The 24,519-nt window shown below is 41.9% G+C and overlaps 2 protein-coding genes across 4 annotated transcripts; one reads left to right on the top strand and one right to left on the bottom strand.

The window, feature by feature from the left end:
* Window positions 1-4,971: 4,971 nt before the first annotated feature.
* On the bottom strand, window positions 4,972-21,232 carry LOC119396217 (vacuolar protein sorting-associated protein 52 homolog). 2 transcript variants are annotated; one of them, XM_037663317.2, is made up of 18 exons: window positions 21,051-21,232; window positions 20,802-20,877; window positions 20,663-20,715; window positions 20,507-20,582; window positions 20,358-20,425; window positions 20,161-20,274; window positions 20,009-20,070; window positions 19,764-19,914; window positions 18,658-18,891; window positions 18,248-18,305; window positions 16,039-16,172; window positions 15,134-15,289; window positions 12,877-12,995; window positions 11,712-11,835; window positions 11,377-11,580; window positions 9,311-9,488; window positions 6,364-6,482; window positions 4,972-5,327 (listed from the first exon to the last, which is right to left on the bottom strand). In XM_037663317.2, exons 1-18 carry the CDS (start codon window positions 21,075-21,077, stop codon window positions 5,181-5,183), a joined length of 2,100 nt encoding a protein of 699 aa, XP_037519245.1. In that variant the 5' UTR covers window positions 21,078-21,232; the 3' UTR covers window positions 4,972-5,180. The 2 variants fall into 2 exon arrangements, with proteins under 2 accessions (XP_037519245.1, XP_049272954.1); XM_049416997.1 differs by having other exon boundaries at window positions 16,039-16,162; window positions 18,238-18,305.
* A 96-nt stretch (window positions 21,233-21,328) lies between these two features.
* LOC119396218 (40S ribosomal protein S18) lies at window positions 21,329-23,847 on the top strand. Of its 2 annotated transcripts, none has more exons than XM_037663320.2 (5): window positions 21,329-21,453; window positions 21,630-21,728; window positions 21,813-21,899; window positions 22,592-22,785; window positions 23,740-23,847. In XM_037663320.2, exons 1-5 carry the CDS (start codon window positions 21,451-21,453, stop codon window positions 23,816-23,818), a joined length of 462 nt encoding a protein of 153 aa, XP_037519248.1. In that variant the 5' UTR covers window positions 21,329-21,450; the 3' UTR covers window positions 23,819-23,847. The 2 variants fall into 2 exon arrangements, with proteins under 2 accessions (XP_037519248.1, XP_037519246.1); XM_037663318.1 differs by lacking the exon at window positions 21,329-21,453 and adding an exon at window positions 21,490-21,540.
* The last annotated feature ends 672 nt before the right edge of the window (window positions 23,848-24,519 follow it).

Below are 24,519 nucleotides of genomic sequence, written 5' to 3' on the forward strand. Positions count from 1 at the left end.
TTCAGACATTTCATCATAATTCGTGCCTGAAGGGCTTATTTTGGAGTCTTTCACTGCGGCTCTTCTCGCGGGTCGTGTGTGCTGCTATGGCACATTGAATCCCATCCGTTAGCCTACTGTTTTTCAGAGAATAATTGCTGCGCTTCTAAACACGTAAACCTTCAAAGCTAATTGCAGTGGTCGGGTCAATGTACTGTACAGATGAGCAGGTCTAAAATGCAACAGGTGCAAAAGCTTGCCAAGTGAACCCAGCCTTCCCGGAAAAACTCGCCATCCGTTTAATGTAGTGTGCTGCCATGAGTGCTCAAATTGTGTCTTGTTCAGCTAGGTTACTACAGTGTTGTTCTCTGCACTGAAGCATGGTGAGGCACGTAGATACAAGCAGGTGGTCACAGATATGCTACTGCGTTAGAGGATGACAGGGTCGCACACATGTCGTTAAGTATTGTTCCGTGTAAGCCTACTTTGCGATTGCATGACAGCAGTTCATCATCTGTCCACTTGCCGACTACTCATTACACTGATAGATATGGTCTAGTACATTGGATTAAAGGTTTGCGAGATTCGCCAAGATCTAACGGTGTGAGGTTGAAACAATTGGATGTTTAATTGCCTAAACATTATAGGTAGACATGAACTACGGTTAGAATAATTCTCAGTTAAAACGCAAACTCAGTTTTCAGAACTACGGGTTTGAGAAAAGGTGGTTTAACTAAAGGTGGGCGCTGATCGTTAAAACAGGTGAATTACGACATTAGTGACCACTTCGGTAGGTGGCAGCTTTGCAGAATCTCGTTTTTTTAAGCACACAGTATTGAACACAGTGTATTGTAGTTGGAAAGGTATATCTAATTATATCAGCAACCCCCCCTCTCCTTTTTTTTTTTTCAGGTGCATTTATTTGATTGTATGATGACAGTAATACAAGGTGTCTCAGCATATAGTTTCAAAAATTATTAAAAATAGGCTCTTCGAGAAAACAAGAAAACCTCTTCAGAAGGAAACTGCTAGCCGCAGCAGCGGTCAGGAAGTGTTAAGGATTAAAACTTACTAATTATTTTTTAATTAGCAAAAAATGCAAACAGCAGCATTGCATTCTGTGCCAGACAAAAATGTTGCAGATATTGGTATTAAAAGGCCAATTTTTTTCACATAGCAACAGGAACTGCTGGTCAACCTATAATGAATGAGTCTTCAAAAAATGCCTACAAGCTTTTGTTTGAAGTGGAAACCCAACAAAATACCAGCAGAATATTGAGTCCATTCAATAAAGGACTTCCCTTTTATTTCCGAGACATCTTTAAGAATGTTGTCTGTTGCTGTGACAGAGTCCTACTGTACTTTATTGTATTTAAACTATTTAAACTGCATGCATTCTCTATTAGGTAACTAATGAGGGCGGGTAATGGCTTGAAATTTATAGGGTTGAATGCCGGCTTGTACAACTGGTACTGTTCCAATTTTCAGTGTGGGAGCTAACTTTGCTATTTTTGCTGAACGGCCCTGTTGTTATATTATTTCAAAAGGCATGGGCATCAAGAGGAGCAGATTAAGAAACACTGCATTGAACTCCACACTGGAACAGGCTACTTTCTGTCCCATGAAGCAAATGACACGTTCTAATGGAAAGCTGCGTCATAGTGCAGTGCGAACCCTCCCAACAAGTGCTGTCCATTGTCAGACATACAATTTTTTCCATTGCATGGCCCCATGAAGCATCAAACTCCATAGGCAAGTGGTGTTTGGTCGATAGTTGTTGTTCCTGAAAACACTGGCACCATGTTGGTTTTAAGAAGCGTGTGCGCACGATGTTAAATCGTAAACGGCTGTTACTGGTAGTCTGTTGCATCACACTACAGCAGTGTGGAGCCACCTACATCTAGTGGAAATGCATTGTTAAAGCTTTTGCACCCATAGTTGCCTAAATTTAAAATGAAGGCCAACACACTAACCCTTAATAAGGTAACTGCTTTACTTATACCGGCAACTTTTTCCCGTAAAGATGAATAATGTGCTAAATTCAGGTTTTTCTCCCCGAGAATGCCCGACGCTATAATGACATAAAATAAGTTATGAAACCCTTGGCAAGGTTTCTTTAAAAAATTTTTTTGCTGTTCCAAAAAAGAATCATTCATAATATCTGCTACACAAAAAAGGAAGCACTTTTTAAGATGCTGCAGTAGGTACTCGATGAATCCATTACACCTTGCTGGCTGCACCATAGAACTGGACCACTATGGAAACCCAAGATATGCAGTGTCAGTGCTGATTAGTGTGCTATTCTGTTTCATCTTATCACAATGAGAAAACTGAGAGAGAAAGAGAGAAGGGAGTCAGTGATGGGTACTGCCTTGGCTTGTGTACATAATTTTTTTTTTTCTTTTACAGTTGTGTGAAGTGTTATCACGGCGATGTTGATAGACATCGTTTAGTAACTTGTCAGGGTTGAAAGAGCAGTTTTTAGGTGGTGACTTACAGTGCTATATATATATATATATAAAAATATATCTATTATATAATAAAGCAGTGAGTGTTACAGGTTATTTAAGCAAGTTATCGTTACAGAACCCTAAAGTGTTAATGACAAAAAAGAGTTAGCAAAAGTGCCACTTAAAAGCTCGTCGACAACTGAACGAGACGATCGCCGACTTTCATGAATTCATGCTTGCAAGGTTCTACACTCTTACTTCCTCAAGCTTACAGTGTTTGCACTTAGGAAGAACTACTTTGTGGTTTACTTTTCTTGTTTCTCCCTTGACAAGAACCTTAGAATTTTGTTTCTTAGGAATGCAAGAACAAAGTTGCAATTTTTTAACACGGTAAGCTATGCACGCAGCGCTTGAGAGAAGAGCTTTTCTTTTTCTTTTCTGTGTTGCATTGGAAAGATGCTGTTGTTTTACTAACAGCTAGCTCAGTATGCTCTATGCTTTGTACCATGTCCGAGTCACTCAAGTCATCTCTTGTTACTTTAATAAAAGGCTTTGTGTAATCTTTTGTCTGGCACAATCTGTCTTCAAGTACTCGCAAAGTGAGCATCTTGTTTGCTTCTGCATTTCTTATAGAGAACTTGTGTGTATTGCCTGTACGAGTATTTCGATCAAAATGCAAGAGCATGCAAGACTCTAAGGGCACCAACTTCCAACCAAGTGTTTTTCAGAACAATTAATTCGTTTGTACTAATCGCGGCCACCAGTCGCGTGGTCGCAGTGAAGATATGCACTCACTGTAGAAAAATTAACAAAATGTGAATGCAAAATAAACTATGAATAAAAGCTACTAGAAGTTCGTTGGGCTAAGCACCAAAAAGTGCAAAGATAAGGAACGAGTGTGTGGCGATGGCTGCACAATGTAAACTTACCGACGTTTACAACGTGGTGGATAGCTCTTAAAACAGACAGTCATGTGACCATCTCAACCCCCCCTCCCCTTTCCAAAAAGAAAAATTTTTAATTACAGAAATTGTGAGCCGAAGTTCCCAGTGTGCATACTATCCCCTTCAGCTTTCGCATACCGCAGCTGAAATTGTGGTGTGCCAAAGTTACGCTAAAGGGAACAAAATAGCACTTTTTTTGGTCTGGTTCCGAAGCAAAAGCAAATTTGCAACCTGTACACCAGAATGGAAAAGGAAAATTATAAGTAATTTCTCGCTGTACATTCAGGCTACCACAAATTCACTATGCATAAGAGACAGCTCGTGGTGCTTCATGCCTGTAAACTTCAGCCGCGATTGTGCGAACAGTGGGCGCAAATTATTCAGATTATTTACTTGCCATTGTAAACATGTTAAATGCTCTGTGACTAAGAGGCAGACTTCCAACAATGTGGCATGTTGTGCACCTAAAATTTAATGAAAAAGCAATGACTTGCCCCACACCACAGAAAATGCACAAATATAAGCCGAACAAAGTTTGTACAAATTTTGTTATTAAAGAGTTGCTGCCGCATAGGTTTCTCAAGTCTAGTTTTGGCTTTAACTTTTGCTATGTCAGATTGATTAAGGTAGCTCAAAAGGAAGTTGCCACATTTAAGATACCTTGTAGACATCTTAAAGGAAAGGAGATGCTTTTAAGGGCTCGTTTTTCTTTGTAAGACAATATTAATGAGGGCTAACAGACAATAATGCCAAGGAAAGTATAGGGGATGTTATTTGAAGTAATTAGGTTATAAACATAAAGAAAGTAAAGTGGATGAAAAGATAGCTTGCCGTCGGCAGGGACCGGACCTGCAACCTTCCAATAACGCGTCCGATGCTCTACCACTGAGCTACGGCGGTGGTCATCCGCTCGTCCACTTTATGGGGTATATAGTATGTGCATTTATACCTAGGAAGTGTTAGTAAGCGCCAATCGCAGCCATGGCGGCGAGTGTGGAGCACTCTTTTTATGCCTGTTGGGGTCACGTAGCACGTGATCATTTTGCGAGCTGGCAGCTGAGCAATAATCTCTACCTACACCATAACTCGACTTTTACCATAAAACTGGCAATCATGCGTGACATGCATAAAAAAAAAACAGTATGACAAACATACAAACAACTTGTTGTGATCCAGCACATTTCATTTTGGTGATGTCATTTTTCTTTTTTTGTTGTAACGATTCTTGAAGCGACTAGAGAAATGACTTGTGTAGCCATCTTTCTTATCCTTGTGCATATTTCATGCACGGTTTTTTAAAACATGAACACGTGCCAATTCACCCATCAGTTGACTTTGCTTGGATAAAAGTATCTGTGCAACTTGTTTTTCTTAAGCAGTTAAGGAAATGTAAAATATACATAAAACTAGTTCACATTATGTTCTTCGACTTGTAACGAAGCTTTTTCGGATTGGGTCCCGCGTACCTAAAATTTGAACTGTGATCACCTCTATAATGGCCATACAAATACTACATGGTCAGAATAGGAAAAGGTTTTTTTTTTTTAATTGTAAGGGCAGCTAAACGCAATGCCCTATTACGAACCATGCCCACATGCCACTTGGTTAACAATAATTTAATGCTTCCTTATGACAATGAGCGTTAGCCTAGCATCAGTGGAATGGTCAGCTCCTGCGATTTCTCGCATGAGGGAAGAAAAAAATTTGTATATATAGTAAAAAGAAACAAGCGACCTCTGCACACTCTATCTAGTGTGTGCTGTGAGCTAAACTATGTATGTACACTGCCAGCCTCGTCTCGCATTGCTCAGAAGTTTGGCTTGTATTTCTTCACCTCCACCATGAGGTGATGAATATTCAACAGTTCCGAGCGAACTGTGAGCTGCTTGAAGGGTGCTTGGCTCAGCACCTTCTGGAACCGGTGGTAGTACTGAATTAACTGCATCAGGGCGGCCTGCAGTGCAAAAGAACAGGGGAAGTATTGAGCTGCAAACACAAATTAGCAGTACGATGGCCGAGCATAGGCCACCTTCTATACGCATGTGCAGCTACCAGTGCTTTACATTCGCCAACCTAAACCAGTGGACATTTTTACATTGTCATTGATGGAAGTGACTTTTTACTTTTTGAAGCACATTTCATAGCAGAAAAAGTACCATTCTGGAGCAGCCATAAGTGTTTACGGAGCAGGAAAAATGCTAGTTTGGAGCAGCTATTGGTGTTTTAGGAGCAGAGGGCAAAATATGCCATACAAGTCCTGGAGTTCAAAGCATTGCTGAAATGTCTCGTAAATATTAATACTTATTACGAAAGTTATTTCACACACAACCATCAGTGTAAATTGCAAGAAGCGAACAATTAAAAAGACGGTTATCAAATGCACCGTGAAATGAGCCATATATTAAAATACCAGTCCTTGTGGCAGAAATGAGATCAAATCGGTGAAGCTGAGCACCATTTTATAGAAGTAACCACAGTGACATATAACTGTTGCCAAAGCAGCAGTTGTTAATTGATGCGGGATCAAAACAAATATTGGTCATTTTCACATTTAACCAAAGTAGCCTGCATTTCAAGTTAAAAATAACAGCTAGATGAACTACATGCTTGATATGCCAGTTCTTGTTGCATAAATGAGATAAGGACCGTAAAGCAGCATACTAGTAGCACACTAGGATGATAGTATGCAGATTGTTTTCAGTTTCTTAATGGCTTGCGAGATGTTTGCACAAGTAAAGTTTCTTGCCTTCATTCTCAGTGTCGTTTCAGAGCAGGTTCGGAGCAGTTACCAGCAAAAATCACAATTTGGAGCAGCATGTAGCCGCATTTCTCTTTTGGAGCAATTGGAGCGGCACTTCCATCACGGCATTGTGCTTATGCCAAAGCGCAGCTGTCAATGACTGGGTACCTAAACCATGACTGTGCTCTGGGTGACGTAATGCAATGGCTAGGTAGGACTCGACAGAGAGCAAGCGGGGCAGTTCACAGACCTGCAAGATGTTGGTGCCGTTCTTGAAATTTGTAAAGGTCTGCATGATGTCCTGGTTGATGTCATCAATGGCCTTCTTCCAGCCCGAGTTGAATGAGCGTATCAGCATAACAACTTTTTCTGAAAAAGAGCAGGCGGGCATGAAGAAAGAAACAAAGTCAGGCATAGAGACAAGCTGTTGAAAATGACCCAGCTTTAACATTCCGAGGCTATGCACCTTGGCTGTGTGAAGCACACTCATTAATGTGTATATAATCACTAAGACACAATTGCAGACGCCCTAAACTGTAGCCAATATGCTCAGCTTCCCATTTCGTAAAATGCACCAGTTCGCAATGTCCGCTTGTATTCACAGAATAAAACTGGTCACCTTAGGGCTAACTAACGTGTAGACTTTCATTTTCACTCAGAAGAGCTTGTGTGAGGGCTAGTTGGAACATACTGGGTGATAAAGGAAGTGCTGCTAAGTTCAAAAGACAATTGCACTGATGTGAGACATCAGTGTAATTTTGGTTTGCACACTTTTATTGGAGCATGCATCACGCCACAGCATAACACTTTGGTGTAACTGCATATACGGGGTGTTCTACTTCAAGTCTTCCTATTGTGTTTCATTTTGCGAGCACAGTACCGGTGGAAAGCACCGAGCATGGCTTATGATGGTAAACAGAAGAATCGCACACAAAGCGTCGACTAACAACTCAAGAACAGGGTGCTGATGCTGTTTATTGCCTTGTTCACAAGAAAACCCTCCACTCGTTGTTTATTAAAGCGGTACTGACACGAAAATTTTCAGCTGTCGTATTTTTTGCGTAAAATGAAACAATAATAATATCTGGGGTTTCGCATCCCAAAACCACGATATGATTACGAGAGACGCCGTCGTGGAGGACTCCGGAAATTTCGACCACCTGGTGTTCGGTGTTCTTTAACGTGCACCTAAGTACACAGGCCTCAAACATTTTCGCCTCCATCGAAAATGCAGCTGCCACGGCCGGGATTCGATCTCGCGACCTTTGGGTCAGCAGTCCAGCACCATAATCACTAGACCACCGTGGCGGGGCTGCGTAAAATAAAAGGCCAAGCCCTCGAGAGCCCAGAAAAGGTAGTACTAAGTGCGAGTGCACCGCTGAAAAAGTAATTAGAGTATATTTTTAAAAGCTAGTTTCGGTTCCTACTGTACCCTGACGTCACAACATGGTATGAGCTTCTTGTCACATGCTCGCAAAATATATAGTGATGTTTCCACGGCCGCTCTGCACCGTGGCTCCGTTGGCGACGCACAAGCAGCCATCTTGGAAGTTTTGGTGCCTGACATCATCACAACTAGGCAGACTGCTGCGTGAAGTCACCGGAATTCGTACTGTAGCCTGACGTCAAGCTAGTGTCGATGTCGGTAGGTGCGCCACAGAAAAATTGACTTTAATGTCAAAATAAAATATCTTATCAGCATTTGCTGAGTTTCACACTTGCTCAGAGCCGTCTCTGCATACAGGAGATTTGTATGGCACAGTAAACTTGCCTTCAAAGAAAGGTGTCGGTACCCCTTTAAAGTATAAGCCATTTATATGTCTTACGCGAACATGAATGTGAACGAAATGCCGGCGTGAGCAAAATGAAGCAAAAAAAAAAACCACCTGACCACGTGAGCTGCGCGTTTCCTTCATTTTTGTTTTTTTTACTCACATGAATAAAAAAATAAAAAATGCAAACATCACGTGACAATGTGAGCTGCAAGTTCACCGTGTCCTTGCGGTAATCGTACGACTAAAAAAAATTTCGAAAAGGTGGCGTTCGCGTGGTATTAAAGGGACACTAAAGAGCAAAACGATTTTTCTCACATTAGTAAAGTAGTTTTCCATGATACCAAAACACCATGCTTTCTGTGCGAAGACGCTTAATAAGCGAGAAAACGCGCAAAAAGAAAATACAGGTGGCGACGCCACCTTGGAATTCCCGCACCATTTGCCGTGACGTCACATATTTTTGACGGCGCCTGCTTGGGTTCCTAATCGGTTAAATCGAAGTACATTGTCCTCTGAGAGGGCCAGAGACTTGACATAATGAGTATGTGGAAATTTCGTCGAGCCAGTGGCGCCAAAATACGTTAAATCCTCTTTGAAGTCTTTTACGTCACGAATTACAAAGTTCGGTGCGAAATTTAAAAATGAAACTTTGAACTTGGTTTTCTCCTCTAATAATAAACCTACGGTTGTGAAACAAACTACACAAGAGTTCTCCGAGCACACTTTATCAATCTAAACCAATTCATTGTTTCTCTTTAGTGTCCCTTTAAGTACATGGCAAAATAGCTACACTACATCGCTTTCGCCTTCAAGTCGTCTCAGGTGAATGTGTAGCGCCCAGAGATGCCGCAACACGTGGACACTAAAGTCCACGTCCTTAGCCGGTGCCTTCAGCTCAGCTGCAGAAGAAAAAAATTAATATGGGCAGCGCATGCTGGAGGTGCAAGCCCGGCATGCGCAGTTCTGTTCTGAATGTCTGCGTTTCTGGTTCCTTTGTCTGCACTGCTGCGACCTTGTGAATCCCAACAAGTGCATAAGGGACCTTGTGAGTTTTATATTATCAAAACCATGCTGAACAAACTACAGTAGACTCTCAGTAAACAGAAATTTCTTAAACGAAATCACTGCTTAAATGGAACAACTGCCTCTAACATGACTGGTTTCATACTTGAACACTGCATCCTTGTTTATCTCTCAGTAAACAGAACTGCCGCTAAATGGAACATATTTTCCTGGTCCCTTCAGGTTATGTTTTGACGCAAAACAATACAGAGGGATAGAAGTAATCAACAGCAGTTGAACAAGGAATATCCCTGTAGCCCAAGTTTCAACAAGACAAGTCCCCTACTGCTGATCACTCTCAGCTCAGTTATGCAAACGTCTGCACCGAGCACGCACTGAACAAGAACTGGGTGCACTCACTCTCTTCCTTCTGCATCTGGTCAGCCTGGCCCCTCTCTTGGAGCAGCTCGCACTCCTTGACAAAGCTGATCATGCCACCAAAGTGGGGGGCCAGTATCTCCTCCACGTACTCCTGCGTACGTGCCTGAAGCAGCTCCTTGAAGCTCTCGGTCTCCTTGGAGTCCTCTTTCGTCCGCTCCTGCGAAAGAACGACAACGCTCCGTGCCAAGTCACTCACACACAAGAGAAAATAGAGTACAGTCGAAGCTTCTTACGACGAAGCAGCATGGGGACCCTTAATTAATTTGCTATACCCGAAGTAGGATGGCAGACAGGGTGAGTTGGTTGAAATGCATGATACTTGTAGAACAAACTAGTAGTCTCAGTTGCAAGTACAGCGTTGTATGTATCTTCTCTTTCTTGATCCCGTCTTTTGCACTGTTGTTCAAGTACCACATTATATCCGATATTCGTTGTAACAGTTGCGATAAAAATTGGCACTAACAAATCAGCAATCTTCAGCAATAAGAAGGTGAAATTACAAAAGAACAAAATTTGTGTGACAAAACAGGCCTGCATTCACATTTATTTGAAGAAGCAAGCGACTACGCTTTTAACCAAAGTTTTAGTGTCACAACCACATTTATTAAAAAAGAGCAGTTGTGACACTAAATCTGGTCATTGCTTTTCATGCTACCTTTCCAGTTTTGAGCCTCGCGCAAACCTAATATTTCTTCTTTATAGCCGATATCACGGCGGCGCTTGCGTTTTTGGTTTTGTTATACAAGTAAAAATGTCACTGAAATGAAGTGCAGCCAACCAAAGATCATACTCAGAAGCTACATAAGTGGTGCATTTGTGCAAGTCTCACTTTAAATGTGTCGCATTGTAGTTGTTCTCAAGCTACGACACTATATCCCCTTCAGGCGCGAATTATGACGGACTGTGTGAAAATGTGTCATACTCACGCAACATAATTCCAAGGCACCCGATATTAGGTCCCAAGAAAGAAAACAAGATAATATATTGTTTTGTGCAAGTTTCAGTAATTATTCATAATTAGCAGGCAATCAAATATCGAATTGTTCTGCAATCAGACAGGTTTAATTATTGCATATATTGCACTGCGTTTCAAGCCATTTGAAGAAACACGCATTGCGCGACGCGCCTCTGCAGTTGATATGTAAAGCTGTACACACCACCACTGAAGGGAATATACAAAGCAGCTATGTACTGCAGGTATTAACAACTACAACTTATGAACACAATGTTATGTCGCATGATATACCTATTACTTGTATGCCTTTGTGCTTCCTTTATTCAACACGATATCCCTTGCTTGCAAGTGGACACAGTGTACTGTGGCCACTGGTCGCAGAGACATGTCGCTCTTCTCATCCACTGGTAAATATGTGGATTCGATTCCGCAATACCTTCCATGTAGTGATTTACTCCATATTTCGTGACATAAAAGGATCAGACCTAAATAGTGATATCAGACCTAAAAGTAGGTATACATAAACATGATGCATACCTATATATATATATATTTTTTTTTATATGTGACACATTATTTAAGCCTCTGTAGTGTTGCCAGTCAGATGTAAAATGGTCTTATAGTGCCCTCATCTATCGTTATGTCTTTGTCATCTCTCTCAAATGCAGCAACAATTCTTTTTCAACAACGTATACACTGAAGTTGCATAAAAACATTGCGATAGTGCTTCTGCGCAAGGTTTTTTTTGATCATTGCAAAATGTGACAGGCTCTTTAGAGTGACATGAAAGCCTAATTTTTTGCTGCTTGTAGCGTGAGCACAAGCTCTTCAAACTGTGGAACGACACATGCAAAAAAAAGATCTACTTACATAATCACAAAACCCCAATACAAACTTACCACTGTAACTAAATAGAGCTGTCATTATATCTGGGAAGATACACGATGTAAAGAGAGTGTATTGCTATAATCTTCGTATTATAAGTGGATTGCACTGTGATGTAGCAAGTTTACATGGCACTTATACATGGCATATGGTGCACAACAGTAAATAACACGCATGTTACAGGGGCAGAGGTAGGCCAGCTCACCAGCAGCACGCTCAGCATCATGTCGTAATTGTTGATCAGAAAAATGAGTTGCTCCTTCCTCCCTTGAAACTCTGCGGCCATCTTCAGAATGAAGTTCTCAACTTCACCTTGCAGGGACGCCAGCAGCGCAGCCACCCGATCACTGGGAAAGTTCTCATTGATGCTGACTATGGCGGCCGAGAACTCCGCATATCTCCTCGTAATCTGAAAATGACAAGGCTATCTTTCAGTATGTTTGCCAAACACCATCGACGAATGTAAACAGTGACTGGCATGACTATCAGTATGTTTGTTGAGTACATCATCAAAGAGCGTAAACACCGATTGACACTAACATAATGTGGCCGCATGTCGATGCTCCCCAGTTTCTGAGGGTCGCAGTCCTTGATGCTTTGTATGTTGAGCTTCAGAATGTATTCAAACCTTGGGTAGAGATGCTGTAGCAGAGACTCCCAGTACCTGAAATTCAAAGATAGAGAATAATGTTTTGTTGAAAATTAGAATGCAATTTAAAACAAAAAAATCTGTCATGCAACATACTATTTCCCATATCAGGCTGCAAAGTGTAGGACTCTGGTATAGGTTTTGTCACTAAAAATTTACAAACTTATTTCAAGGTCTAGTTTGCCATTCAAAATCAGTGGTGCTTTCACAAACAATTGTGCATGTATCTTTTCACTAAGAAAAAAAATATGAAGGCTGTGCAGGTTTTTGTCAAAGTAGCAGATACACTTTGGAAGTGTGTACAATTGCTCCTCGCACAATGGCACCATAGTTTCGGAAATAAACATGTTACTGCTGAAGAAATTTATTTCAAATGAGTTCCACATACTCCAAGGTACTTATTGCTTAGATTATGTTGCGAACTTCAGATTGTGCCTCACCTTTAAAAAACGGGCCTTTAATGTGAGCCATTCTTTTAATTTAACTTTTTCAGCATAAAAACTTTTCTTGTCATTTATGCAGCATGATAACAAGCCCCATGACCCTATAATTTATAGTGAAAGGTGCCACTGGTAGTTATCTCTGAATACTTGAACAAAGCACACGTAAGCTGTAAGCAAAAAAAAAAAAAATCAACCTCAGTTAAGATTGACTACGAAATCAATAAAGGTGTAGCCTGCTGTCTCATCGAAAGCGCTTGTCACAATGAAAGAAGGGTGGGATTGCTAGGCAAAAAAAAAATCAAAGTCTAAATTAGCATGAATTGCTGCGGAACTACCCCCTGACAATGGTTAACTTAGAAAATTAAATTCAGGGTTTTTACATGCTGAATCCAAGATATGATCATGACACGCAATAGTGTTGAACAGCAGATTCATTTTGACCACTTGGGTTCCTTTATGTATGCCTAAATCGAAGTACACGGGTGTTCCTGCATTTTGCACCCACTTAAATGCACCAGCCATGGCATGGACTTGAGCCCATGCCATCAATGCAACGCAATGCCATAGCCGCTATACCTCCACAATGGGTAGCAAAGGTTTAATTACTACTTGCCTGTCCAGTGCAGGTACCGATCTCTCGTGCATCAGTAACTGGAACCGGTGTATTATGTGAATGCACAGGAAGAGAGCTATGGAGTCATAGCAATCTTGCACATACAGCTCCACATGTTTCTGAAAGAAAACAATAAAGGAAATGCGCACATTTATCCTAGTCATGACCGGATAAGAATTTTTCAGCTGTTTCTCACCTGTTCATACAAGAAGTAATGCTTGCAAGCAGGTGAGTGAACAGCCTAATGGAAATATTAGCCTTTTTCTCTTGCATAACACTTTCTCAGACTTACATTGTACCAAAAACTTGGGCACAACAACAGCTGGTTGTGAACAATGGCAGGTTGTGAACCAGTGTGCCCACATCATCTAAATAAATACAAAGAACTGCTTCCATCACGTATGAACCCTCATGCCAGTCAAGAGTTCCAGCAGCAGTTAATCTGTTAAGATGATCACCTTTCTACATGGTGAGCATGAAAAGAAAATCAGTTTGCTTGAAATTGAATGCTGTTTCACATGTTTTTCGTGGAGACTACACTCTTTATATCTTTCAAGCCAGGGTCAGTGTAAACCTCATAAAAATAAATGTTTGGAAGAAACTAGTAAAAAAACACGACTTTCAGAAACAAATATGATAAATGTAACGTCTTTACAAAGAGAGAAAGAGTGTACTGAGGGTGCCCACCTTCCTACTAGCGAAATGCGGAACACACTCACCACGGGGAGGGGAGGGGGGGTGACATGGCACAATTCGAAGTTAACTATGATAGTGTTTTTTACTTTTTACTTCTGGCAAGAAATTTTCTCTTGCAATATTTTGTCATCTCTGAAACAGGGAAATAGAGTAACTGATACAAGTTGAAGTTCACATATGTATCTGTGTAAACAAAACTATTTCGCACATCACAGTAACATATATGCTACAACATGATAATATTATTATCACATATACGATAACAATATTGTGACTTTGTTAATGATATTGTGACGGTGCAGATAAGAGGAGGTAGAGGAAGAGATAAACATAAACGTAGAAATTCGGCAACTCAAGAAACAGTCACTCACTAAACACATGCTACGTGACACCTACAGGCAGAAAAAGTGTTCCACACTCGCCGCCATGGCTGCGATCGGCGCTGACTAACACTCCTACGTTTAAATGCACATATATACCCCATAAAGTGGATGGGAGGATGACCGCCGCCGTAGCTCAGTGGTAGAGCATCAGACGCGTTATTCGAAGGTCACAGGGTCGGCCCCTACTGGCGGCAAGTTATGTTTTCGTTCACTTTACTTTCTTCACATTTATATCCTAATTACTACAAATAACGTTCTCTATACTTTCCTTGGCATTTTTGTCTGTTAGTTCTCATTAACGCTCTGTCTAACAAAGAAAAACGAGCCCTTAAAAGTAACCTTCTTTCCTTCATTAAACAGCTGCGGCTTGGCTTGCCCACACTATTCATTGTCTTAAGACCAATTGGCTACTGTCAACCCGTGGTAACATACAACGACATGAGCTTGTTCAACCGGTCCAGAGGTCCGGCTGAACGCGCTCATGCCGTTGCATGATCTGGGGTAAGAGCGGGACAGCAATCACAGCTGGTGACAAAAAGCATTCGCTGCAGCCGTGAACCATGTGGCTAGCTGAATCTTTTTAGAAGCGTGGAACGCTTGCAACTAGCACATCCTCCAACAGGGTGGCCAGATGGGACTGAACTCAGGGCACTGTTGAACAATAATAATAAAACATGAAATGCAGGACATTTCCAAAGATTTTTGTACCTCTTGCAGGATGCGGGACAGTAGCCCTCACAGCGGGTCAGTCTTGCGAGTCACGGGACAGGTGGTCGCCCTAAGTGCACTTAAAGGCCATAAAACCTGATACATCATTAATGACGGTGTTTAGAGGTATAAAACCTACTTATGTACAGAAAACTTAACCCAAAGCCCATAATAGTTCTTAATGCAGTCAACAGAGATTACATCTCAGAACACCAATTGCTACATTAATTGTTCTATATTCAAAATCATTTCACTCTTTCACATTGAGGTATTTATTCTCCATGGCCATTACCAAACGTCATGAAGTTGTTTTGATTTTCTTTGATGTGGTATGTTGCTTGATGTGGTATGTTGATTGGTGTTCCTGAAGTTAATGAACACCAGTTTCACATGCCTGCCAACCATACCAATAAATGAGCAGCCCATGCGAGCTTGGTCAACGACAACGGCGAATAGTATAACAGACTCACCACGAACATGGTCAAGGTCCTGTTCATGATCGAATTGAAGAGTTCTTGAGCTGCAGGGCCTGACACCATGAAGAACTCGGTGACAAAGAGGTACTCACGGCAAGCGTTGTCGAGTAGTGCATATTGCTGACTTCTGAAAAGGCTTTCGAAGGGGTACTGGAAGAAGATGTAGCGTCACCTCAGTCACTCATAGCTAACACTTACGTCTCGTGAAACAGTGAGCATTTTGAGAAAAAGCATGGTAAAAGCACGTGCTGAAAATTCAAGGCAAGAACAAAACTTTTATCATTGGAGAAAAAAAAACACTTCTTTCAATAATGCTACTCGGTGCAGAGGACCTGTCTAAAGATATCTTTGTGCTATTAATGCTCTGTCCTATTCATTAGAAAAAATTAAGTTCACCACAACAATACAACAACAATTCAATTATGAGACATGCCATACCAGGGAATTCTGGAATTTTGACTATCTGGGGTTCAAGTGAACACAATGCACAGTAATTAGGCAATTTTGCATTTCAAGAACATCAAAATGTGGCCAAAGTGGCCAGAACTCTGCTTCGCCACCTTCTGCTATATATTCAAAGAATTGCCTTTGCGTGTTGCCATCCGCTGAGACCTTTAGCTATTGGTACAATTTTTTGTCTGGTTTCATTCTCATAACATCTATTATCTCTAGACTCTAAAGCAAGACTTTCGGAATTAGTGACATGGAAAACAAGCCAAAAAGAGAAAAGGCACCACACAGGTTTTACGGTTAGATTCAAGTGCTGCATATAAACCTACAAAAGGGTTGGGGCTGTGCCCACTGTCCTCATCAAAACTAGGATATGCACAAGTATATATCATTCGTTGCAGGAAAAAGAATGAAAATACCCTGTGAAAAAAGGATGCAAGGGTGCTTACCCTAACTTCATTCTTCTGTGCAGCATGGGGCACAATGATGGGACTCTCCAACTCAGTGGTAAGGACATTGTTGCGAGCTCCCAGCGTAAACACGGTGGATCTATTCTTCAGCGATGGTTTTGAGCTGAACAGGCGTGGTTTTGAAGTCAAGGAATATAATAATAATAATAATATCTGGGGTTTAACGTCGCAAAACCAAGATATGATTATGAGAGACGCCGTAGTGGAGGGCTCCGGAAATTTCGACCACCTGGGGTTCTTTAACGTGCACCTAAATCTAAGTACACAGGCCTCAAACATTTTCGCCTCCATCGAAAATGCAGCCGCTGCGGCCGGGATTCGATCCCATGACCTAAAGTCAAGGAATATGACTAAGATCATGAAGGATGAACAAATGAGAACCCCGGTGCTACCTTTAACAGTGATAGATGCTCCTGCACCACAGATTATGTGGAGTGTTATAGACTGGGAAAATAGAAAGCAACAAATGGTAAATATACAGCACATTTTTTTCTGTAATGCACTAAGCAATCTATACTAATTGCACAACAAACCTTTCCTTGCACTTAACTTTTGACAAACATAAAACCCAATCTTATGATAATGATTATATTAAGTTAAAAAAAATAAGCATGCACTATAGTTCCTGATTGTACATTAGTGCTTAATGAGTGTTACAAACACTAACAAAACACTGGGTCAACATACAGTGAGGTACCCAAAGAAACTACAGAGAATATGTCAGGTACTTCAGCCTCGTGGTATAGCTAATAGCTGGGTGAATGCACTGACAGAATCTATACAATACACTGACAGATCTGACACAATCAATAAAGCTACTGGCGTGAAACTGTGAGGGTTTATTTGTTAACGGGGAACGTGTTGAATCACTCTTCTATTGTGTAGGCTACCTATTTTAAATTAGATATAGCAAACGAACATGTATAGACCCTTTTACAAGGAATGCAAGAAGGTTTCACAATTCTTCCACGCACAGTTCTGATAATCTTAAAAAAAAAGGCCTACACGCTGCAATGTTATGATGCTTGTCTTTTAATTCTGGATGTCTTGTACATAAGTATACTGAAAACTTCAGCTATTCCCGTGGTTAAAACATGAGCTTAGAGGGCAATGTAACTTGCTACTGAACCATGTACGGCTGCTGCAAAGTAGTGTGTCAAGTGATAAAAGGATGATACATCAACTACTAGCTCGTGTCGTCATACTATCTTCAGAGATTAAAACGAAATAAAAAAGTTTCTGATTCTTTCCTGAAGATGCTGAACTATGCAAAGCAAATTCTTTAGTACACTTGTCAGAAACCAGATCACCCTAGTGGCTCCAAATGTTGCCACAATGTTGAAGCAACGTTCTCAATGTGGCAGCAACGTTGTGCCAACATTGCAAGCTACTAGGGCAATAGCTCTGTAAATCTGAGTGCATCATTTACAGACTGTTTTGCAAGAGTACAAGAGCATCCAACTGTCATTAAAGCACCGTCATTTATGAGGAAGCTACACAAGCTACAATTGGGCACTGCAATATCCCAAGGTTTATAGATGCATGAACAAAAATTTGTTCAGAAAGCAATCCTTAAACACTTGAAAATGCCCTCCGTGGATTTGGTATACGCTTGTATTCCCCAGCTTTGTTGGTGGGAAGTCAAAGCCCTACTCAAAAAAAAAAAAACAATTGTTAGCATTATGTGGTGAAGAAATGTCACTAAGCAAGAACAATGGCTATTTATATTGGGCTGCACTTCACACTACACAATAAGCACAAATTCATTAATGAGTGGTTGAAAAAAGCTATAAACTAACACTGTATTCCTTGAAGCTAGTACTGGCTATTAATTCCCAGAGTAATCTCCAGACAAATAATGAAGTGAGAAAAAAAAGGCCACCAGATGTACAAATAATAAAGATTAATGAGAACTAACAGACAATAACGCCAAGGAAAGTACAGGGGGTGTTATCTGTAGTATTTAGAATATAAATGTGAAGAAAGTAAAGTGGACGAAAAGATGACTTGCGGCCGGCAGGGACCGAACCTGCGACCTTCGAATAACGCGTCCGATGCTCTACCACTGAGCTACGGCGGCGGTCATCCTCCCGTCCACTTTCTGGGGTATATATGTTGATTTAAACCTAGGAGTGTTAGTCAGCGCCAATCGCAGCCATGGCGATTGGCGTCTTTTACGAAAGGATATCCCTTTTTGTAGTATCTTCCACACCCATCAAGTCATCCTTTTCAGGAACTTCTTCATACTGAAAAGGTGAAGAATAAAAACAACAGATACTCATTTAGAAACCTTACTCACAGCAAAGAGAGAACAATGCAGGTGAATTTGATTTCAGATAGCATAGCCTCAAGTCAAGCACAGACAATTACTGGTGGTGCACAGACAATTACTGAAATTAAAATGTTGCAAAATGACAAAATTTCACCTCATCACCGTTTTTTTCTTTTTTGTAATGTGTAAGGTACGAGCTGTCCCTCCTAAATGGGCAAGAAAATGCCGTAGAGTATTTTCGAGTTACTAAAAAATATTTCTAAAATTGTAGAACAAGTCCAGATACGTGACGTTTGCGGAAAATTCAGGAAATTGTGTGCCCTTACTTGAAGCTTCATCAGCCGGTTGGTGTACGTCTTGAAGTAGGAGAAGAGGATTTTGCCCATGGTATCCACATACTCGTCTCGGATCTCACGAGCTACTTCCCTCTCGTGCGTCATGAGGAACTGGTAGAAGAACTTGTGCTTCAGCATGGCATTCTGGGGCACCTGGTAGTTTGTCATGGGCTTGCGGAACAAGTACACCTTCTGCAGCAGGTACTCCCGGATTTTTCCTATGGCCTGGGAGAGAACAAAGGCGCACTCGCATTCTGCAAATGATAAAGCACACTAAGCTAGGCCAATGCCATTTTCTCTTCCAGCCGGGATAACTTAGGAAATCGGGCATGTGTTGCATGCCAGCTCCTCTCATTCTTACCTCTGTACAGCTGGCGCTATGAGACAGTGTGCTACGAGTGCCTTTGGGATTTGTCCTCATCACCTAGTACATTCGTCATAGCAGCTAGCACCATGCTGAGGTCATGTGACGCTGTACCATACAATCGGCTCATGTTGAGCAAGTGTTAAAGCTTATTTACTGGACTACAATTGCGATCATCATTTTAACATAGATCGCATGACTTAGGCATAAGTAAACACTGCAGGACATGAAATTTTCAAGAAAGCTATATTCCCGCTTTGTCTAGGAATATAGCCTCAAATAAATGTCAGCCTGTGGTTGCTTTTGCGACCTATCCAGTTACTGCTACATTGGAAGCGTCGTCCACTAACAGAGCAGAAATTTGAATTTGCAATGGCACCCATGTGCCATAAATTTTTGCTGCTGGGTGTACATAAGTATGCAATGTTAAGATAGATAATTGTGCTTTGTTTGACACATTCAGAAGCGAAAGGCACAAAGACGTAGGCAGATGACAGTGTGTGTGCATCTCTGCTTGTCTGTCATCGTCTATGTGCCTCTCGCCTCATAATAAGGTAAGTAGAAATGTATAATGCTTTGTGAAACCCCAAACAACGATGAAAAGGAAACAACCTGAAAAATGACTTGAGTAACATGGACTCCCACATTGCACGAGCATTGAAATATTATTATTACTATTACTACTGACGTACAGCAAAGCGGTTAAGGCTGTGCGCTGTAGCATGCTACCTACCTTCAGCTTAAGCTTCTCGAGTATGTCCCTGACGTCTTGGCAGGACCTTGAGTCCTTGAAGGACTGCTCCTTGACAAAGGATATCTTGTGGTCTAGAACGTAGAGCTGTTCCAGAAACTCTTTTTCCGTGACGGGTGCCTCGAGGATGTTTCTGTGGAGAGTACAACAAGCAGCGTGTGCGTGAAGATCACAAAAGTGAGAAGTGAGAGAGGTTTTGCTTCATGGAGTTATGTGAAGGGTCTCACAGTATCATGCTTTCCGGCACGATGATGTCGTCGACAAACTGACTGAGTTCCCCGCGAACAGCCTGCAAATATTCAAAAATCTCGCAGGTGTTCATCGAAGGGGTAACGTTCAGTCAATACGCGTCAGCCTGCCCATTTCATTTCGCATTTACCTGTCTGTTCTTGAGACGAAGGTTCATAGACACCGACTGTTGTTGAAGTGTCAGAATCTCGTGACTAATACTGCCCAAATCCTCCTGGAAAGTCTTCAGCATGTTTTCCATTCGCTGTACAGGAAAAAGTTAAGTTAGCGACATGAAACTACAATTGTACTCATAGAACCAAGTGAAAGATGGTCAAATGGTCAAACCTCAAGTATTTGATCACAGGCTGCTATTTGGTTGTGAAGACTGGCGATGTTGACGCTTTCCTTGATATCTGTTGGATCAAGTTAAGGACACGAAGACGCAGTTGCCAAAACGTGCACACTGACGCTTAGAACGAGAAAGAAAAGGATACAGTCTTGGATGGAAGCATTCTCGACTTCTTTGAGGTCTTTCTCAACCTGAAGCGAGTACTGCCTCAGGTCCATGCCCTGTATTTTCAGAGATATTTACAACGTCAGCCAGCGCGCTCAGAATGACGGTAATTGTGAACGCAGTGAGAGGAACGTACCGATTGCAACGCTTCTTGAATAAATTCATCTTCGAGGTTTTCTTGTATGTGCACTAATATGGATTAACAGTGAGTCGTTAGAAGACAACATGCACCAAGCACGACAGCAAAAGCTTGCGCTGTCAAAAACTTTGTTTACCATCGACTTCGTCAAATGCTGGGTCGTCCAGCTCAAAGGGATTCTCCAGTACGTGACCGGCGTCACCATTTCCCTCCTGTAACGATGAAAAAAAAAACAAGGACTTGCGGGCAATGTAACGTGCCGATAAATGTGTTGTCCCAAAGATAGAGAATGAGTATGGATTCAGGAAAGGAAGTGAAACTGTCACTTCAGTGTGATGTGAAACCGTTCTCGAAGTCGGGGCACGCAAAGAAGACGTGGAATTACCTCAACAGGCTGTTTTAAGGCGTCCATTACGTCTTTGTAAGTTCTTTCCTAATCATGAGATAACGTTTTAGTCATAAGAATGCGTGATTTCGAGCGCTCATCGTAAAAATTGTACGGCCCTCAAATAACGGCAGCAGCCAGCAGCAGCTGAGAGAGATTGAGTCAGCACACTGTAATGCGGACACTGCTTCGTAACGCATTCAGAAAAATGTAAGAATCTTAATATAAACAATTGTAACTCAAAATAGCCAACAAGAGCTTAACATAAAAATTATTTATAGTAATAACGCTAATTTGCTTGTTACTTGCTTGAAACGCTACCAACTTCATGCAGCCATGAGAGCTTCCTGCTGCGGCGCGGCTTGTATCGACTTCTTTTCAGTCGGAATCGGCATTCAAGATGGTAGGTGGTCTTTACGATTCCTTTTTCAATCGTCTTTAATCGGTGCAAGTGATGGTCTGTTTTGTCAAACGAGAAAAGGAAATAATGGTTAATGTAACTCGTAACGTATTTCAATCTGTTTCGCTTCCTCCGGATACGTCCGCACGCACTCATTGGTACTATGTTCTCTGTTGCAGTCTCTCGTGATTCCTGACAAGTTTCAACACATTCTTCGTGTTTTGAACACGAACATCGATGGAAGGCGTAAGGTGATGTTCGCCCTCACCGCCATCAAGGTATTGTTTTATTCTGACGTCTCTTTTACATTTGCAAAAGACTTGTTCAACGCGTCGCTGAGTCAAAAATACTGTTGCGTGCAGGGTGTCGGTCGCCGGTTCTCCAACATGGTGTGCAAAAAGGCCGATGTGGACCTCAACAAGCGTGCCGGAGAGCTTACTGACGAGGAGGTAAGCTTATTAAGCATGTTTATTTTTTCATCCTGAACGATATGCAAGCCAGAGCTGCCTTGAACAGCGTGACAAAGCTGCGAAGTTTCCGTAGCAACGAACACGACAAACAATACATCGACGCACATCAAAGTTATAAATCATAACAGCCATTGACTAGAATACTATTCTTAATAATCGTAACGTACACCTTCCCGTACATCGCCCGAAGTTTCCGATAGGCGCATGTAAACAACAGAGCACATCTTGTGACTGCCCCATGTGCGTAGCGCTTTGGGGGCCCGGCTTGTCCATCCATCCATCCATCGTTTCATGTAGCATGGTCACGCAGTAGTCAATACAGGCTAACAAGGCTGACAATGCTCAAAATCAGTGCTCAATGAGCAAACAAGGTCTGAAATAATATAAGCAACAGAAATAAGCAAAATTAATCGCGATATTTCACGTGAGGTCGTGAAAAACTCTTGTGAAGCCTCTGGCTGATACACGCGCCATGCAAGAGAGGACGCCACCGCCTCGACAAGCGCGCAATGGACGAGGCGATGGCAGGAGCCAAGTGGATCGCTGGGTTGCCTGTGCAGCGCACTTCCTCAGGTTTCACGGTAGTGGAGCTGCATTAAGCTCAGGATTTTTTTTTTTATCCAGCTTTGGTGTGACGTCTCTTACACGTAGTTTTCTCTTCTTTCATGCAGGTGGAGAAGCTCATCACCATCATGTCAAACCCCCGGCAGTACAAGATCCCCGACTGGTTCCTGAACAGGCAGAAGGACATCAAGGATGGCAAGTACAGCCAAGTGACGTCCAACGCTCTCGAGAACAAGCTCCGCGAGGACCTCGAGAGGCTGAAGAAGATCCGTGCCCACCGCGGTCTTCGACACTTCTGGGGGTGCGTTACCTGCACGTTTGATTTTCCCCCTCGAGCACGTTAGCTCGCTTTGGCACCTGCTGTAAAGTGCACGCTGTTTTTATAGCTTGCACATGACGTCAAGGCAGTATAATCACGTGGAGATTAACCTGCTTTAAGGTGAAAGCGACGTTGCTGGAGTGTTGTTGGGCCGCTGTGCACGAATAGTGAAAGAATCAGCATGGAACATAACTGGTGACATCACAAAGTTCGTGTCCCACCATGTTGCTCCTATGTAACTGTTTCAGGGATGTCAGTGCAAGCCATCTTTTCAGCCACATTGCCCATTGTTGGCACCCCACATATGTTTACTGTGCTGAAAAACATGATGGATTAGTGTAAAAATATGGTTGTTGATGAGAATCATTCGTTTGGCATAGGTCTCATTAGAATCATTTGAAGAAATGCAATGTAAAAGTGTAGAAGGCTGGGTGAGTTGGTAGGAATTCATTATGGAAAGTTCTCAGCACGCAGACATGTTTGTTGTGTGCATGGAAACGCCATAGAGAATTGTTACAAGACATGCAATATGTTTCAAATAAGGCGTGGGTATTTTTCCAGTAGTTACGCATTAGCTGAGCATGCAGTGAGAGTTTGTACAAATAGTAAATATAAACGACATTTTACTACAGTGATGCCTCTAGCGTTACAAAGCTGTAACCCAGACTGGTCTACATGACGGCAGCTTGCCGAGGCCTCCTTTGACCGATTTTGTATGCATGATGTACAAAACTGTTTATGCCTGCTTGGCACTGACATGAGTGCAGTTTCTTCGACACAATGCTGGTTTATGTAGAAATCCATTCTTCGTATTAATTTAACCAGTTACATTGAGTTCCACAGAAATTTTAACACGCCCCAGTTGGTTTACATGTTTTTGGTTGGCTTAATTAAATGTGGTGATTGTAATCGTATGAACTTTGTTTTTCTGTGCAGCCTGCGTGTGAGGGGCCAGCACACAAAGACCACTGGCCGGAGGGGAAGGACTGTTGGTGTGTCCAAGAAGAAGAACTAGACTGTTCCCTAATAAAACATTCACAGGCAGTTTCGGCGTTGCTTGTAGTCATTGCTCGGTTTCTCTTCAACCCATCAACAGCACCACCCGAAGAGAACTTTTTGTTAGGCGAGTTGGTGAACGTTCATAATTGGTGAACACCACCACCCAAGATAAGAATACTTGCGTGCTAAAAATAGATTTGAAAGATCCATCCTTCACCATTTAGGGGCCACCTGAAATAAGTTTATACAGTAATTTTGACCACCTGTGGTTCTTTATGTGCACCTAAAGCACTTGTATCAGTAGCAATGCATGTGCCATGACTACATAAAGGGACACTAAAGGCAAATAACAGTTTGTCAGAGCTCAATGTATGACAACGTCTAAAACGGCAATATCAACAGCAGTGCCCTACTTACCGAGAAATTAAGCGAAGTGTATCACGATGAGCGCCACAAGCGGGACATTGGAAATGAGTCCGATGACGTGAGAGAGTCCGACTACAATTAATCACTCGTAATCAAACTAGCTGCAATAAAAAAAGAACCTTCCGTGCATCAAGAGACGTAATAAAACGCTGCTTGTTCATTTATAGAAAAAACATCTTTGGCGTTGCCATGGGGAACGCCGCGCGTGGTTCAAAGGTTCTGTTTTCGCCGAACTACGCTTCGCCCGCGCCCTGCTTCGCTCACGCGCTCGTGAAAGTCGCTCCGACAGAA

This window comes from Rhipicephalus sanguineus, chromosome 6 (assembly GCF_013339695.2).
Source record: "Rhipicephalus sanguineus isolate Rsan-2018 chromosome 6, BIME_Rsan_1.4, whole genome shotgun sequence".
NCBI lineage: Eukaryota > Metazoa > Arthropoda > Arachnida > Ixodida > Ixodidae > Rhipicephalus > Rhipicephalus sanguineus.

Excerpts from the sequence above, each read along its gene's own strand:
- LOC119396217 (XM_037663317.2), bottom strand. The coding sequence starts at position 21,077 with ATGGACGCCTTAAAACAGCCTGTTGAG. Across the intron at positions 20,426-20,506 it reads GAATGCTTCCATCCAAGACT|ATATCAAGGAAAGCGTCAAC; the intron begins GTATCCTTTTCT and ends TTGATCCAACAG. Across the intron at positions 15,290-16,038 it reads CACAGAAGAATGAAGTTAGG|TACCCCTTCGAAAGCCTTTT; the intron begins GTAAGCACCCTT and ends ATCTTCTTCCAG.
- LOC119396218 (XM_037663318.1), top strand. The coding sequence starts at position 21,505 with ATGGTCTGTTTTGTCAAACGAGAAAAGGAAATAATG. Across the intron at positions 21,541-21,629 it reads AACGAGAAAAGGAAATAATG|TCTCTCGTGATTCCTGACAA; the intron begins GTTAATGTAACT and ends TCTCTGTTGCAG. Across the intron at positions 21,900-22,591 it reads GAGAGCTTACTGACGAGGAG|GTGGAGAAGCTCATCACCAT; the intron begins GTAAGCTTATTA and ends TCTTTCATGCAG.